At 34.8% G+C, this 14,369-nt stretch overlaps 1 protein-coding gene across 1 annotated transcript in view; it reads left to right on the top strand.

Annotated features, from left to right (window-relative positions):
- Positions 1-5,657, top strand: part of mlt (tubulin folding cofactor E like protein mlt) — a 166,428-nt gene extending 160,771 nt beyond the window's left edge. Inside the window, exon 6 of the mRNA XM_090390429.1 lies at positions 5,339-5,657. Within this exon, the coding sequence (XP_090246555.1) occupies positions 5,339-5,657 (319 nt within the window). The remainder of the gene's footprint in view (positions 1-5,338) is intronic.
- Positions 5,658-14,369: the final 8,712 nt, after the last annotated feature.

Genomic DNA, 14,369 nt, shown 5'->3' with positions numbered 1-14,369 from the left:
GATTGAATAACCTACTGGAAGTAGTATATTTCTTGCACCATATTGAGGTATGGATGGCGCAGTCATAAAATCTAAATAAATTTTTCCATTGCTCTCAGGTAGAAGGAGTATAGAATACAGAAGGCAGGAATCTAGACTACAAAAGGAGTAACGTGTAAGATTAAGTGACAATATTATAAAATACCCCCCCCCAATTACAAAAGGCACAATAAAATCCAGGATAAGAATATAAGAATATATTTCTTATAAGAATATAAGAAAACGATAGACAGAATTAAGATAGAAATATTACAAAGGTACAGTAACATTAGAACATTACCAAAATAATAAATAAAATATAGAAACCTCAGATTATTACAGCACTACCTTACCTCAGTCTTGAAGATATTTTCAGGCGCAAACTTTGTTTGCATACACTTGGATAAAGGATTAAACTAAATTTATTATAGTCTAACCAAGTGAAAAATAAACTTCCAAAAATACTTTATCTTTGCACTCATTTCCAGTTATGACATCTGACTGAGAGTCAGGTTTCCCTAATACCAATGATTTTAGTCCACAACATATTCACCAAATCTACAAACACAACAACTTTGTTTCTAATTCTTCTGGCATTTGTGTATAGACATAGCAAGTTACCTCCTCATTTATTCTTAAATCTACAGACTGCTTGGTTCAGTTGTACAACTTTCTCTTTTCCCTTCATACATATACTCAAAATGCCCAAAATCAAAGTGTAGTCCATTCATTCAGCAGATTCATAACCGTGCTCATTGCCATTTGTATCACTATTATATCTACACATCTAGGCTGCACTTTAATACATATCCTCAGCCATCTTCCCAAAATCTAGTTTTGCTGACTCTCTGCATTAGGACTCATTCCAGTAACCAATTTCTCTAGGCACCTTATGTCAAATCCATTCAAATGCATGCCATCTCTCTTATTCTGCCATCAAATTTACTCCACAGATCCTCAAACTCATACATATTTTTCTACATAGCACCTGTATTAATACTTGTCAGACATATACAAGGGGCTAAAAAGTTCTGATGAATACATAGAACTGGTTCTATCTCATTTCCTTCATGGTGATTATCACAACTTTTCAGCACACCCTCATAGATTTAATTAATTGCTTCTATATATTTCTTCCATGTTACAAGGATATCATTTGAGAGAGAATAAAAGAGATCTGGCTTTGATTATCATACCATTAGCACTAACTGTGAAGTTCTTTTAAATCAAACCAAGATACTATGGTCAGGTAGATTTAAATTCAATCATCTCTTTCTTGCAACATGTGAAACAGTTCTATGACACCATCCAAATCTCCTCCATTCCAATTGCATGCCATTTTAAAATTCTGGGAAGTAATCATGATTTACTTTTTATAGTTTTTGTTAATAATTTATGCAATATTGTATCTAATTACAATAACTGACTATTGTTGTGTTCTCCTGTTCAGGTGTTGAAAGTTTTTTCACACATTACTCATTCACTTATTTTCTCAGAGTTTTTTCACTCATTACAGGATACTAAGGCAATTGATGTGAAGTCATTAACTTCTATATACAAGTAGCAAAGTCGTGAAGTTACTTCACATGCAAACTATGTTTGCTTGCACTTGGAAAAAGGATGAAACCAAGAATATAATTTCTTAGCATCTTTCATTTCTACTGTTCCAGGTATAAGTTGTAAATATATGTTATGTGGCAAGTCTTTGAATGTTGTTTTACTGATTTCTTTTATTCTCTCCTGACAGTGTCCTTATGACAGGGAAGAAATATATAGGAGCAACCTAGTGGGATAATAATAATTAAATCGATGTTTTACATGTGCTAATCATTATTCTTTTCTTAATGTCTACAACAAATTTTCCCTTAAAATGTCTACCATTAACTTATGTTCTCTGTATATATTATATACTTCTGATGATGGCCTTCATTTAGTCAGCCTAGTTGGATAACATCTCTACTTTACTCTTTAATCAACAGATTTTGGGTTCAAATCAATTACATTATGACAACATGTATGTGAGTCTTAATGTAAGACAAATTTCATTGCTCCACTTATGTACAATGTATCATATGTTTCTTCTTTAACTTGGATCAGTCCACTGCTGGACAAAGTTCTCCTGCATTTTTTTCTATCCATTCTATTTTCAGCTTTTCTCATCTATTGCATTCCAGCAATCCTAACAATTTCATCTTGTCATCTCTTCCTTGGTCTTCCCCTTTGTCTATTGGTATTCATCATTCTGTCAATAATTTAGGTATGATAAATTTTGTTAGATGAATTCATTTTTTTTTAAAGTTAAAATACTATACAATTAGTAAGTTTACACATAATTAAAGTTTGTTCAGCACCATATTGCTATTGAGGTGATAGAACTCAAGCATCAAACTACGAGGGTGATCTGAAATGTTCTCAGCATTGACCATAGATGGCAACACTATCGGCAAGATTTTTTTTTTTCCCTGAGTCAGTACATTTGTCATAAGCATCCATGTGAAATGGCAAGTCATTCTATCAAGTAGTTTGTTTTATACAGCTGTCTGAAGCAAAAGTGTTGTCTGTATCCCTTGAAATGGATAAAATTGAGTATCGTGCAGTTATAAAATTCTGTGTACAAGAAGGTTTAATGCCAAAAGAAATTCATTCGAAGTTCATAAAAGTTTGAACACTCTTCTCCTTCATTTTTGACAATTAAAAATGGGCTGCTGAGTTTAAATGTGGCCATACCAGCCTTGAAGATGATCCATGTGAAGGACATCCAAAAAGTGTAACAACACCAGAAATCAATGATCAAGTGCACGATATGGTATTGAATGACCAGTGAGTCAAAGTGCGTGAAATTGCTGAGACTATAGGCATTTCAAAAGAACGTGTAGGATATGTTTTGCATGAAGAATTGCAAATGAAAAAGCTTTGCGCAAGATGGGTGCAACGCTTGCTCACAGCAGATCAAAAACGCACTCGCATGAAAATCTCTGAACAGTGCTTGGAGCATTTAAACAAGAATAAAACTGATTTTGTTTTTGTGTTTCAATTTATTACTATGGATGAGACTTGGATCCACCATTACACACCAAAATCCAAACAGCAGTCAAAATAGTGGACAGAAGCCGGTTGTTCATCGTGAAAGAAGACAAATTTCCATCAGCAGGAAAGGTCATGGCATCAGTGTTTTGGGATGCTATAGGCATTTCATTTATTAATTATCTTGAAAAGGGTAAAACAATAACTGAGGAATATTATTCCAATCTTTTAACCAGACTAGATGAAAAAAATACATGAGAAATGACCCGGTTTGCAGAAGAAAAAAATAGTCTTTCATCAGGACAATCCACCTGCCCACAAAGGTGTTTTGGCAATGGGAAAATTAAGGGATCTGCACTATGAATTGTTGGAACATCCACCCTATTCCTCAGATTTGGCTCCCTCTGACTTCTGTCTCTTCCCAAAACTAAAACTCTTCCTCACTGGTCAGCGTTTTTCTTCGAATCAAGAGGTGATTGTAGCTGTAGAGGGGTATTTTGTGGATCTTACTGAGAACCACTACAGGGATGGGATAATGGTGCTGGAGCATGGCTGGAATAAATGTATTAGTCTTAAGCTAGATTATGTTGAAAAATAAAAATAATTTTGAAATTATAAATTCGTTTTTTCATTGTTAGGCCGAGACCTTTTCAGACCGCCCTCGTATAGGCCTATCTGTATATCAGGTGTTGTGGTTAAGTTGTTAGAGAAGCTTCTGAGAACTATGATCCAGAATTGGGTTGACAACAATGGTATTATCTTTGATGGACAGCATGAATTTGCTAAAGGGAGGTCATGTTTAGTAATCTACTTATTTATTACAATAAGGTGACTGCTTCCTTGGACAGAGGAGAGGGATACACAGTAATATACTTAGATTTCGCAAAGGCTTTTGATAGATTACATATGATAAGTTGATAGGCAAACTACAGCCGATGGGGTTGGATATGAGATGAGCGCATTGGATTAGAGACTGGCTATATGATAGGTAACAGCAAGTTGTGTATTGGGGAGCGATATCCCAGAAAAGGAAAGTCACTAGTGATGTACTTCAGGGATCTGTTTTATGGCCATTACTGTTTAATTTGTATATTAATGATATTAGTGAAGATTTGGATGGAGATATTCAGTTGTTTGCAGATGATGTAAAGTTGGGATGAACTATGAAGAGTAGAGAAGATGTTGTAGCCTTACAAGAAGACTTGAATAAATTGAGTGATTGGGCACAGGAATGGGGATGCGAATTCAATGTTGCAAAATGTAAGGTTTTAAAATTTGGGAAACAAAGATGGGATGCAGAATTTATGCTTGGTGGGGATATATTGTCAGAGGTGGAGGAAATAAGAGATCTTGGAGTGGTAGTGGATAAGGATCTGTAATTTAGGGGGACACATTGCCAAAATTGTGAAGACAACACAAAGACGTCTGGGAATGATGCGGAGGACACTGACCTGTAGAAATAGGAAGATTCTTGTTCCATTGTATAAGACTTTGATTAGGCCACACATGGACTACTGTGCCTAGATTTGGTCATCTGGTTTTCAAAAGGACGAAGAGATGTTGGAAAGGATCCAGAGGTGACCGACTGAGGTAGTTTCTGACCTCTGGAATGTCAAATATGAGGAAAGATTGAGAAGATGCAATTTACAGAGTCTATTGGATAGGAGGAAGAGGGGGAGATATGATAGAGACCTATAAGTTAGTAAGGAGTTGTTATAGAATCAATGTTGGAGAAGTTCTACAGTTTATACAGATTCTAGGGTTGACCAGAGTTTATCCCTGGAAACTGTATAAAGAGGGTGTGAGCAGTGGAGTGAGAAGCAGGTTTTTGCATGCAGAGTTGTGAATGATTATAATGCCTTGTCTGAGAATGTGGTGTCTGCAGAGAATTTGAGTGTGTTTAAAGTGCTGTATGATGAGAATGTGTGTATGATCAAAGACTCATCTAGGAGGTCCTTTTATCATACACACAGCTCATCATACAGCACTTTAAACACATTCAAATTCTCTGCAGACACCACATTCTCAGACAAGGCATTATAATCATTCACAACTCTGCATGCAAAAATGGGGGTCTTGGGGTAATAATAATAATATTGTGCTGTTTGTATTCATTAAAACTAATTTTTAACTTTAATGAATTCTGAAATTCATATTCAGATTAAAGGTAATCAAAAATTAGATTTTTAATTTTTCGTATATTTCATTTGACTGAAAAGTTTATGTTCAATTACTTTATCACTGTCATGGTTCTTAAAGCTAATTATGTTTGCACTAATGTAATTTTTATTTGTAGGTTTTATGATTTAGAAAGGTTGCATGGCAAACTAGCTCCTCTTGTTGATGTGGACTTATCACCTAAAAAAACAGCACGTGTTGGCATACGCTATCAGGAATTTCAACAGACATGGGTTGTAAATTTACAACACTCTGTGCAAGATTTAAAAGCTCAGTTAGGCCAGCTCTGTGGACTGTCTCCAACAAAAATGAGAGTGTTCTATATTGATCATGAAATGGTTGGAATTCAAGGTCCTGAAGAATTAAAATATAACAGTAAAAAATTATATACCTATAAGATTCAAGATGGTGATGAATTTTTGGTTGATGTCAAATGAACCATTTTTAGAAATTGATATTTTATTATTGTTCATTTGACTTATGACAATGCCAGGTAAGAATTGGCAAAGAAGAGGTTTATAAGCATTTGTAATTTTTTTGGAAAAAAAATTTATTGTGTAGTATGTGAAATTTTAAAACTACACTCATGCCTACTTTAAAAAATCTTCGAAAGAAATCAAAATTTTTAAATATTTTTAGGATTATGCTAAAGCAACTTTGCTGCATATATATATATATACCTCGAGATTTTTGCCTTTGTAAAAACTAACATTTAAACATAACTAAAATTGATACACACACACACATACAATATATATATATATATTTAAATAATACCTAACTTATTCGTGATCACAGTATTTATGAAGAAAAAAATAAATAAAATAGAAACGTTTCAGGAAACCAAGGATATTTTTAATTTGTTAGCATCAAATATTCTGTATATTTCTGGATTATCTTTGATAATGTATATACCTTGTGAATTACCATAGCTGGCAGTCTAAGAAGGACTTGCAGAACAATTTTGAATTTCACTCATTTCTGTGTGAGTGTTGAAGGTATAAATATAGGTTCTGTAGTTAGAATTTGAAGACTTGCTGGTTGGGAACTGTACTGTATTTATCAGCTATCTTCATTTCATTTTATTAGATAGCTTGAAAGGTTCAGCATACTGTCAACATGCTCGTTTCAACCATTACAACTGTATTAAATAATGGCTGGTGCATAATAATTTGTTCCATATATCCATCATTCAGATGAGACTAATTCCTTTTTTTTTGGGGGGGGGGGGGGTATATTTGAACTGTTTATTTAATTTTTTAAAATATTTCTAATACTTTATGTTATGCTAACAATTGATTTTCTCTCTGTTGATTTTCCTTTTGCAAACATGATACCACTGTGTTCAATTTTAATGTCTTCCAAAAAGTGCACAGTATATGTCTCTTCGAATGCAGTGCTGTACATGTCAGCTTAAAGAAAGTATATTATACAACCATAAAATAGGACAAAGTAGCATGCCATGTATTGAGGGTTCATAATTTCTGTTAGTTCCTATAGTATATTCCTTCCTAACCACTGCACAAAAATGTCATGCAGCGTCCGATAGGCAGGGTCAGCATTTGCTTAAGTGCTGCTTATTATTGACCATCTGTAACATATTGATTCTTAACTGCATCTAGGCTGTCTTCATTACTATGTATTTTTGATTTGATTCAGTAAAAATGAGTACACAACATATTACATAACCTCTTCACAAGATTTCTAGTATTGTGCCTGTATAAGTCACATATTCCATTGATTCATTGCCACTTTCATTAGGATATATTATATTAATACTGATGAATTTTGGCAATAACATCCTGGTGACTTCCTGCCTAATATAAGCAAGATTTAGTTTAGCAAGTTTAAATAGTCATGTGTTTGATATCATATTGCTATGTTAGATTGTAAATGCAATTGGGGAAAGTCTTTAATGTGCTATTTAAACAGATGTACTTTTTTTGTGCATGTGGTGTTTTTAGTGCTACTCTTGTATGTTCTAGGTTATCTTTAGATGGGTGCATACAGTGTGTTCTAAAAGTATTAGTTTTGTGATGGCAAAAGCCGATGAATTGGTGTGGGTGTATATATGTATTTATATTTTTATTGTCTAACTTTGCAATAGTGACTAAATGACACTGCAATAAAATAGCCTTCAATCAACAAGCATTTAAATTTTTTTTTCTCATATGTAAGACAGAAAAAAAAGTTTTTTTTTCCCCTTGATTAGACCTGCTTTCATTATAATTTTTTTTCCAATTTTTATTTATGCTGAAAACTGCTAATTTGCAATTCATATCTTTGTTCCAGATTAACAGAAATCATTACTAAACTTTATGCCATTGCTGTCTAAAGAACATAACTGTTACACAAATCTTTCAGTAACCTATTCATCTTCAGTAATAAATATCCACATTTTGACATATCCATGTTTTAATAATATTTAGAATACTTTTAAATGTAGTGTAAGAAATGAAGTTGCTCCTTCATGAAGTCTTTGAAAGCCTTTAGTTGTAATTTCATATTAAATGGACTGGTGTATATCACTTTTTTATAAAATTGTCGGTTTTATTTTGTTTCCTTTGATGACTGTTGAATTTGTTTCTTTTACAGAAGTGGAACATGATTTTTGTTTATCCATTATTAATTTCACTTGATGAAATTTCTTATTCTTCACTATCAGTTGTGAAAACTCTTCAGTGAAAATTGAGTTAAACATTTTGGCTTTGAATGAAAAATAGAGAGATAAAAATGTCTAAGTTCTGATTAGTATTCTTCTGAATATTGCAATGCGTAATATGGAGAGAATGTGAATATTTTGATTAACTATTGGGATTTGAAAGCTTAATTAATATGGGCATTCACTTATGGAGTACAAATCATTTAATTATGTTTGATATTCACTTAGCTTACTTGATTTGGAACGAGAAGTGAAGGATTGATATAAATAAGTACTTTACTTAAATCAATCTACTGAATTTTTACATGATCAACGGTCTGCATGCATCTTACTTTTCCTTTTTTTTTTTTTAATATTACCTATTTAACTAATTTTTTTTATTTTTTTTCTGAAGTAAAATACTTAAGTCATAGTGAAAATAGAAGTAATAAAACAAACTTACTTTCATATGGTCAGTGTTAATTGATAGTTTCAGAAATGTTGGCGAGACATGCTCAGTGAAATACAAAAGAAGAAAAGAAAGTAAGATAATTCAAGTCCATTAATATATCAATGCTTATTCATAATGCACTTCTTTTCAGAATATTTATATTGCTTTACATATGCTTTTTCATCATGTTGTCGTCACCATTTCCTGATATTTAACAAATCACCATCATCAGTTGCATCAGTCTTGGGACTGGTAGCTCAGCAGCAATTTCGTCCATTCTGCTCTGTCATTGGCTTTCTTCTTAACCTCCTGGTAACTCCTCAAACCCGTGCTGTCTTTGGCGGTCAAGAAAGCTTTTCCTTGGTCTGCCTCTTCTTCTTTTCCCCTCTATTTTTGCCTTCAGTTATTCTTTTCACAAGTCCATCATGTCGAAGTATATGTCCAGACCACCTATCCCTTCTAATTTTGATTGATTTTATTAGAGTTCTTGTTTCATTTATCTCTCTCAGGACTTGTTGGTTTGAATTTTTTTCTGTCCATTTTATTTTGTTCGTGCGATGCCAGCACCACATTTCAAAAGCCTCCAATCTTCTTACATCTTCTCTGCCTAGAATCCAGGTTTCACATCCATACAGTGCAATGCTCCATATCAATGTCTTTACTAATTTTTTTTTTGTAGGTTGAGGTTTCATCTTAGAGAATTGGGCTTTTGCGTTGTTTATTCTTGATCTTATGTCTTCTCTTGTTCTGCCATCTTCTGTTATTAGGCTTCCTAAATATTTAAAGCCTTTCACTTGTTTTATTTGTTCCCCCACTGATGTCTATATGCTCTGTATTGATAGGGATTTTGCCTGTAACAATGATTTTAGTCTTATCTGTGTTGATTTTCATTTTATATTTTTCAAAGTTATTATTTAGTAATTCTAGCATTGTTTTTAATGTTCTTCTGTTTTCTGCTACAAGGGCTATGTCATCAGCAAATCTTATACACATGACTTGCTCACCATTTATCTTTATGCCACTCCTACATAATTAACTTTACATGATTACTATCAACAGTTTCTATCCACATCACTCTGTTATTTTCCAGGACTCCAACAGGATCAGTTCTTACATTTTGGCTTTTGAAGGCATTGTTAATTGCATCAGTATGCTTAGGTATTGGTCTCTTTTTGGCCATCCAAGCATTTTACCTGTGAAAGATAACTTCTCCATCATGTATAAGTAATCATACCAGTTTAGATTAGCTCTGCTCAGAATTCTTGGATGCTAATAATGTCAGGTTCATTTATGATGTCTTCATTTTTAATGTGATTCTACCACCATCTTTTCATTCTCTTAATTTTTCTCAGGTCTTTGATCAGCTGTTCTGTTTCTAATCCAATTTGCTGATCCATGAGTTAATATTAGTTGGAACATTGTCTGATATGCTTATAGTAAAAATCTGATCTTGACAACCCCTATTAGACCTCCAATACGTGGAGTAGTAGTCTCACACCAGGTGGTGAAATTCATCTTCTGAAGACATTCACAAACATCCATGACAGGCATGTGTTGAGGCTTACGTGCTGTGAGAACATCATGTTGGAGGCTTAATGGAATGTATACAGCACTCAGAAAGGATTAAAACAGAATTTAATACTTCCTATATTTCGTCTCAGTCACTGAGACATCTTCAGGGATTACAAAAAAAAAATAATGTAACATTATATACAAATACCACATAATACTAAGCCAACCACGTGGGTGACTAAAGTTTTATCTAGGCGGAGCGCCCTCTATGGGCAGTTGTAGGTGGCCTGGAATGTAAGGTGGGATCTCTGATTAGTGTTTCCCAAATCTTAGGAAGCTCGATGCAACCATATTTATTTAGATTTGGTTGATTTCTGAGAGTTGCTGTGGATTCTAAAAATAGTCTCTCTTTTTTGAATTTACTGTGGTGGATTTTCCCCCAAGAGATCCTGTGGGTAGTATCCAAGACATCTCTGACCCCCCCCCACTGGATTTTCCACATCCTATATAAAAAACTCTACCCATTTTAAAACCCTAATAGAAAATCAAACCTTAAATAACACAGACATATTGGTAAGCTTAGACATCTCCTCACTGTTTACCAGTATTCCACTTAATTGATACCTTAACACTCTTAGAAAACATTTTTCCTTCTGACATCTTAGATCTCTTTTCCTTTGCCATCAATTCTGGTTATTTTTCTTGGAAGAACAAAATCTACAAGCAGGTAGAGGGAACTGCCATGGGTTCCCCCCCCCTCTCACTTCCTCTTGCCAATCTTTATATGGAAAATTTTGAAAAACAAGCCATAGACTCATCCTTTCTCAAACCTTCTATCTGACTAAGATATGTAGATGGTGTGTTCTCTATTTGGCCTCATGGCCCAGACACATTAGGTTCCTTCCTCAGTCACCTCGGCCTACATCCAAGAATCCAGTTTACAATGGAAAAGGAAAATAACAATAGTTTACCCTTCCTAGGCATTAGTTACATGGCTTCCTAATGGTACACTTTCCTTCACTGTATACAGAAAACCTACGCACACAGGCAGATACATTCATAAACTCCCCCACCACCACCACCACCACCACCACCCTGCTCAACAATATGGCATTATTAAAACTCTAACCAAGAGAGCCCACAATCTTTGTTCCAGTGGAACTGCCCTTGCAACTAAGCTCGACCACATACACAACACCTTCCTCTCCAATGGCTACAGCGATCATAGTGTTAAAAAAATAATCAGTTTCTCCCCCATTCCCCGGCCATCTCTTCAGAAAGAGTTTAGAAATGCCATGACCATACCCTACATCTGTGGCACATCGGAAAAAATAGCCAAGATTTTAAATAAGTACAACCTACACACAGCATTTAAGTCTCACTGCAAACTTGCTACCCTTATCCGTTCTACAAAAGATCAGCTTCCTCCTCTCTCAGTGCCTGGAGTTTATAAAGTACCCTGTTCCTGTAAGCTGGCATACTTTGGACAGACAGGCAGATCAGCAACTATCTGCCTACAGGAACACAAGTCATACATCTGCAACCATGACTATGGTCAGTCAGTCCTGGCTGACCATGTCTTGGACACAACCCACAGGATCTCTTGGAGAAAAAAACCACCATGCTTCACCACAGTAAATTCAAAAAATAGACTATTTTTAGAATCTGCAGCAGCTCTCAGAAATTAACCAAATCTAAATAAATACGATTGCATCAAGCTTCCTAAGATTTGGGAAACACTAATCATCAGAGATCCCACCCTACATTTCCAGACCACCTACAACCACCTATAGAGGACGCCCCATCTAGATAGGATTTTAGAGTCACCGGCCTAGTATTGTGTGTTATTTGTGTATATGTTACATTAGTTTTTTGTAATCCCTGAAGATGTCTCAGTGGCTGAGATGAAATATAGGAAGTATTAAATTCTGTTTTAATCCTTTCTGAGTGCTGTATACAATCCATTAAGCCTCCAACATGAGATCCATGACAGGATTTGAACCTGCAACCCATGTTGATTGGAGAATGGACATGCTTACCACCATTTGGCCTACCAGATTTTTCATATATGACATTCATTATGGAAGAAGTGCATTCTGTTTCACCTATGAAATAGGATGCACAGTACCAGTATTAAAAGACAAACACAAATGTCACATCAGATTACCAGCATGAGGAGTTCAAGCCACAGGCTAAGAAGATGGTGAGAATAGTGAGGAAGAAGAAAAAGGCATATTCAGCAAAATGAAATTCTGTAGAATTCTACAGTTATGTATGAGGCTAGTGGAAGAAAGGGTGAATATAAAAAAACTGACTTTAGTTGGTGGAGATGACACATGAGCTACATCTGCTAAGATATAGTGGAAATGCACAAAGAGTATTTTGTCAGTTTACTTCATGTTTGGGAGTGGTGTTTGAATAATACTTGGAAGAAAAGATAGAGACTGTTCAGAGATGTGAAGCATTTGGACTTTTAAGTAAACTTGATGGTAATACAACTGTCGGCCTGGATATCATTATGTATATTTTAAGGGAATGTGCAAAAGAGCAGACAGCGTTCTTGACTTGGCTGTTTAACACATTCACACCGAGCACCAGTTAAATTGTATCATTGCATACATGCCATGGGATAGGATGTGACATCTCTTGTCCTTCTGGTTTATGCATCTACTTGTAGATAGAGCACAATGGTATAATCATGAATTAGAAATATATCTAGATAAGATATTCATGCATGAGTATACTCACTCACACTCTTCATTGCCACAGAAAACAACCCATTTGTGTGATGCATAATTATTATTATTATTTATGCAGGTACTCAATGGAGTCAAAAGACTCATCATGGGAGACCCACACTATCCATTAACACAGTACCTATCATATATCTCCTCCTTAAACTTATTTACAGTTGGAGTGCTCACAGTCATCTCTGTAGTCAATTCCACTCATTCACTACTCTCCAAGTAAAGAACCTAGTCTTGCACACCTTACTTACCACTCTTAGACAACTTCCAAGTGTGACCTCTTGTTTTCCCCTTACTCTCCATGTATTGAAAATTTTCTAAATAACTTTAAAAGCAAATGTTATATTTAAACTTGAAATAAGAAAACGTTACTTTTGTGATATTTTCCTATACCACGAAGACAGTTCATGAATATTAGTTTTAAATGAAATGCTACAAAAAAAAAAAAAAAAAAAAATTTTAAACTGGCATACCATATATATTGATGAATACATAAACATGTACCTTGGAAGAGACATGTTACATAGTCAAGCAAGCTCCCACCACACATTAGTATATGCAAAACATTCTCTGGTGTGCAATTGTGTTAATAAGAATCTAGCAAAACAGGAACAGTCCCAGAAGAATGAAGGTGAAAGATAGAAAAATAGTGCCATTGCATAAGTCATTGTGAAACTATAAGCTACTTTGTGTATTAGATGTGAAGGTGATAGAAAGGTTGGTTCAAGATAGAATACAAACTTAAATTGATAAGAACAGGCATTTTACTATAGAGAGAGCAGCATGGGTTTATTAATGGAAAATCTTGTTTCAGTCATCTGGTTACGTTTTGTAATAGGATAATAAGTGTATGTACTGGACAAAATTACCACTAAGTACTGCCAACTGGACAGTGGGCAGTACTTAGTGGTAATTTTTCTACAGTTTGCAAAGATATTTGATAAAATACCACATGGCATACAACTGTTGAATTTCAGTAGGATGGGGATAGGTGTAGTTCATAGCTTAATTACAGGGTTGGTTGGTCAGTGGGAACCAATATGTTGTTTACGTGGTTGCAATGTCTCTAAAGGAGAAAGTGACAAATGGGGTATCATAGGGTTCCTTTTAGGACTGCTGCTGTTTAAATTATGAAAATATAGTTCAAGGTTTGAGAGGAGATATTCAGTTGTTTTCTGATGATGCTAAATTGCAAAGAGTATTTTCAGGAAGCTCTGATGTGGTGTTACATGAGATCAGAACTTTGGGTAGATGAATGGGTCAATCAGTTCAGTGTTGATAAGTGTAAAGTTATGCATTTGATCAGAGAAGGTGAAATACAATGATATATTGGAGGAACTTTGCTACCAGAAGTAGAAGATCTGGGGAGTGGTGGTGAATAGGAAGCTAGTTGGGATACTTTACAAAAGTTGTAAAGTTACTCAGGGAATTGCCTACATAATGAGAAAAAGCACTGACAAATAGAGGTAAGAAAGTAATGGCTCCACTATAGGGCACTAATCAAACTACATTGGGATTTCTGTGCACAGATTAGTTGCCTGGATATCTCTGTAATAAGAAAACATTAGAGAGAGTGAGTGCAGAAGTGAGTAACTGATCTTGCGACTCTGGAATGTTGAGATACAATGACATATTAATCTCTACTACAGAACTTAGTAGAGAGGAGAAGATGTGATATTGATCAATGCATATAAGTTGGCAAGAGGAGTCTATTGGATATATATAGGGGAAGATATTTCAGAAGATAATAGGGTTGGAAGAATGAGAAAGACAGATCACCTCTAGAAACGGTACAAGA

This window comes from Typopeltis vanoorti, chromosome 3 (assembly GCF_054136105.1).
Source record: "Typopeltis vanoorti isolate ZY-2024b chromosome 3, IOZ_Tvanoo_1.0, whole genome shotgun sequence".
NCBI lineage: Eukaryota > Metazoa > Arthropoda > Arachnida > Uropygi > Thelyphonidae > Typopeltis > Typopeltis vanoorti.
The sequence above is the reverse complement of the archived record's forward strand: the minus strand, read 5'-3'. Positions and strand labels throughout refer to the sequence as shown.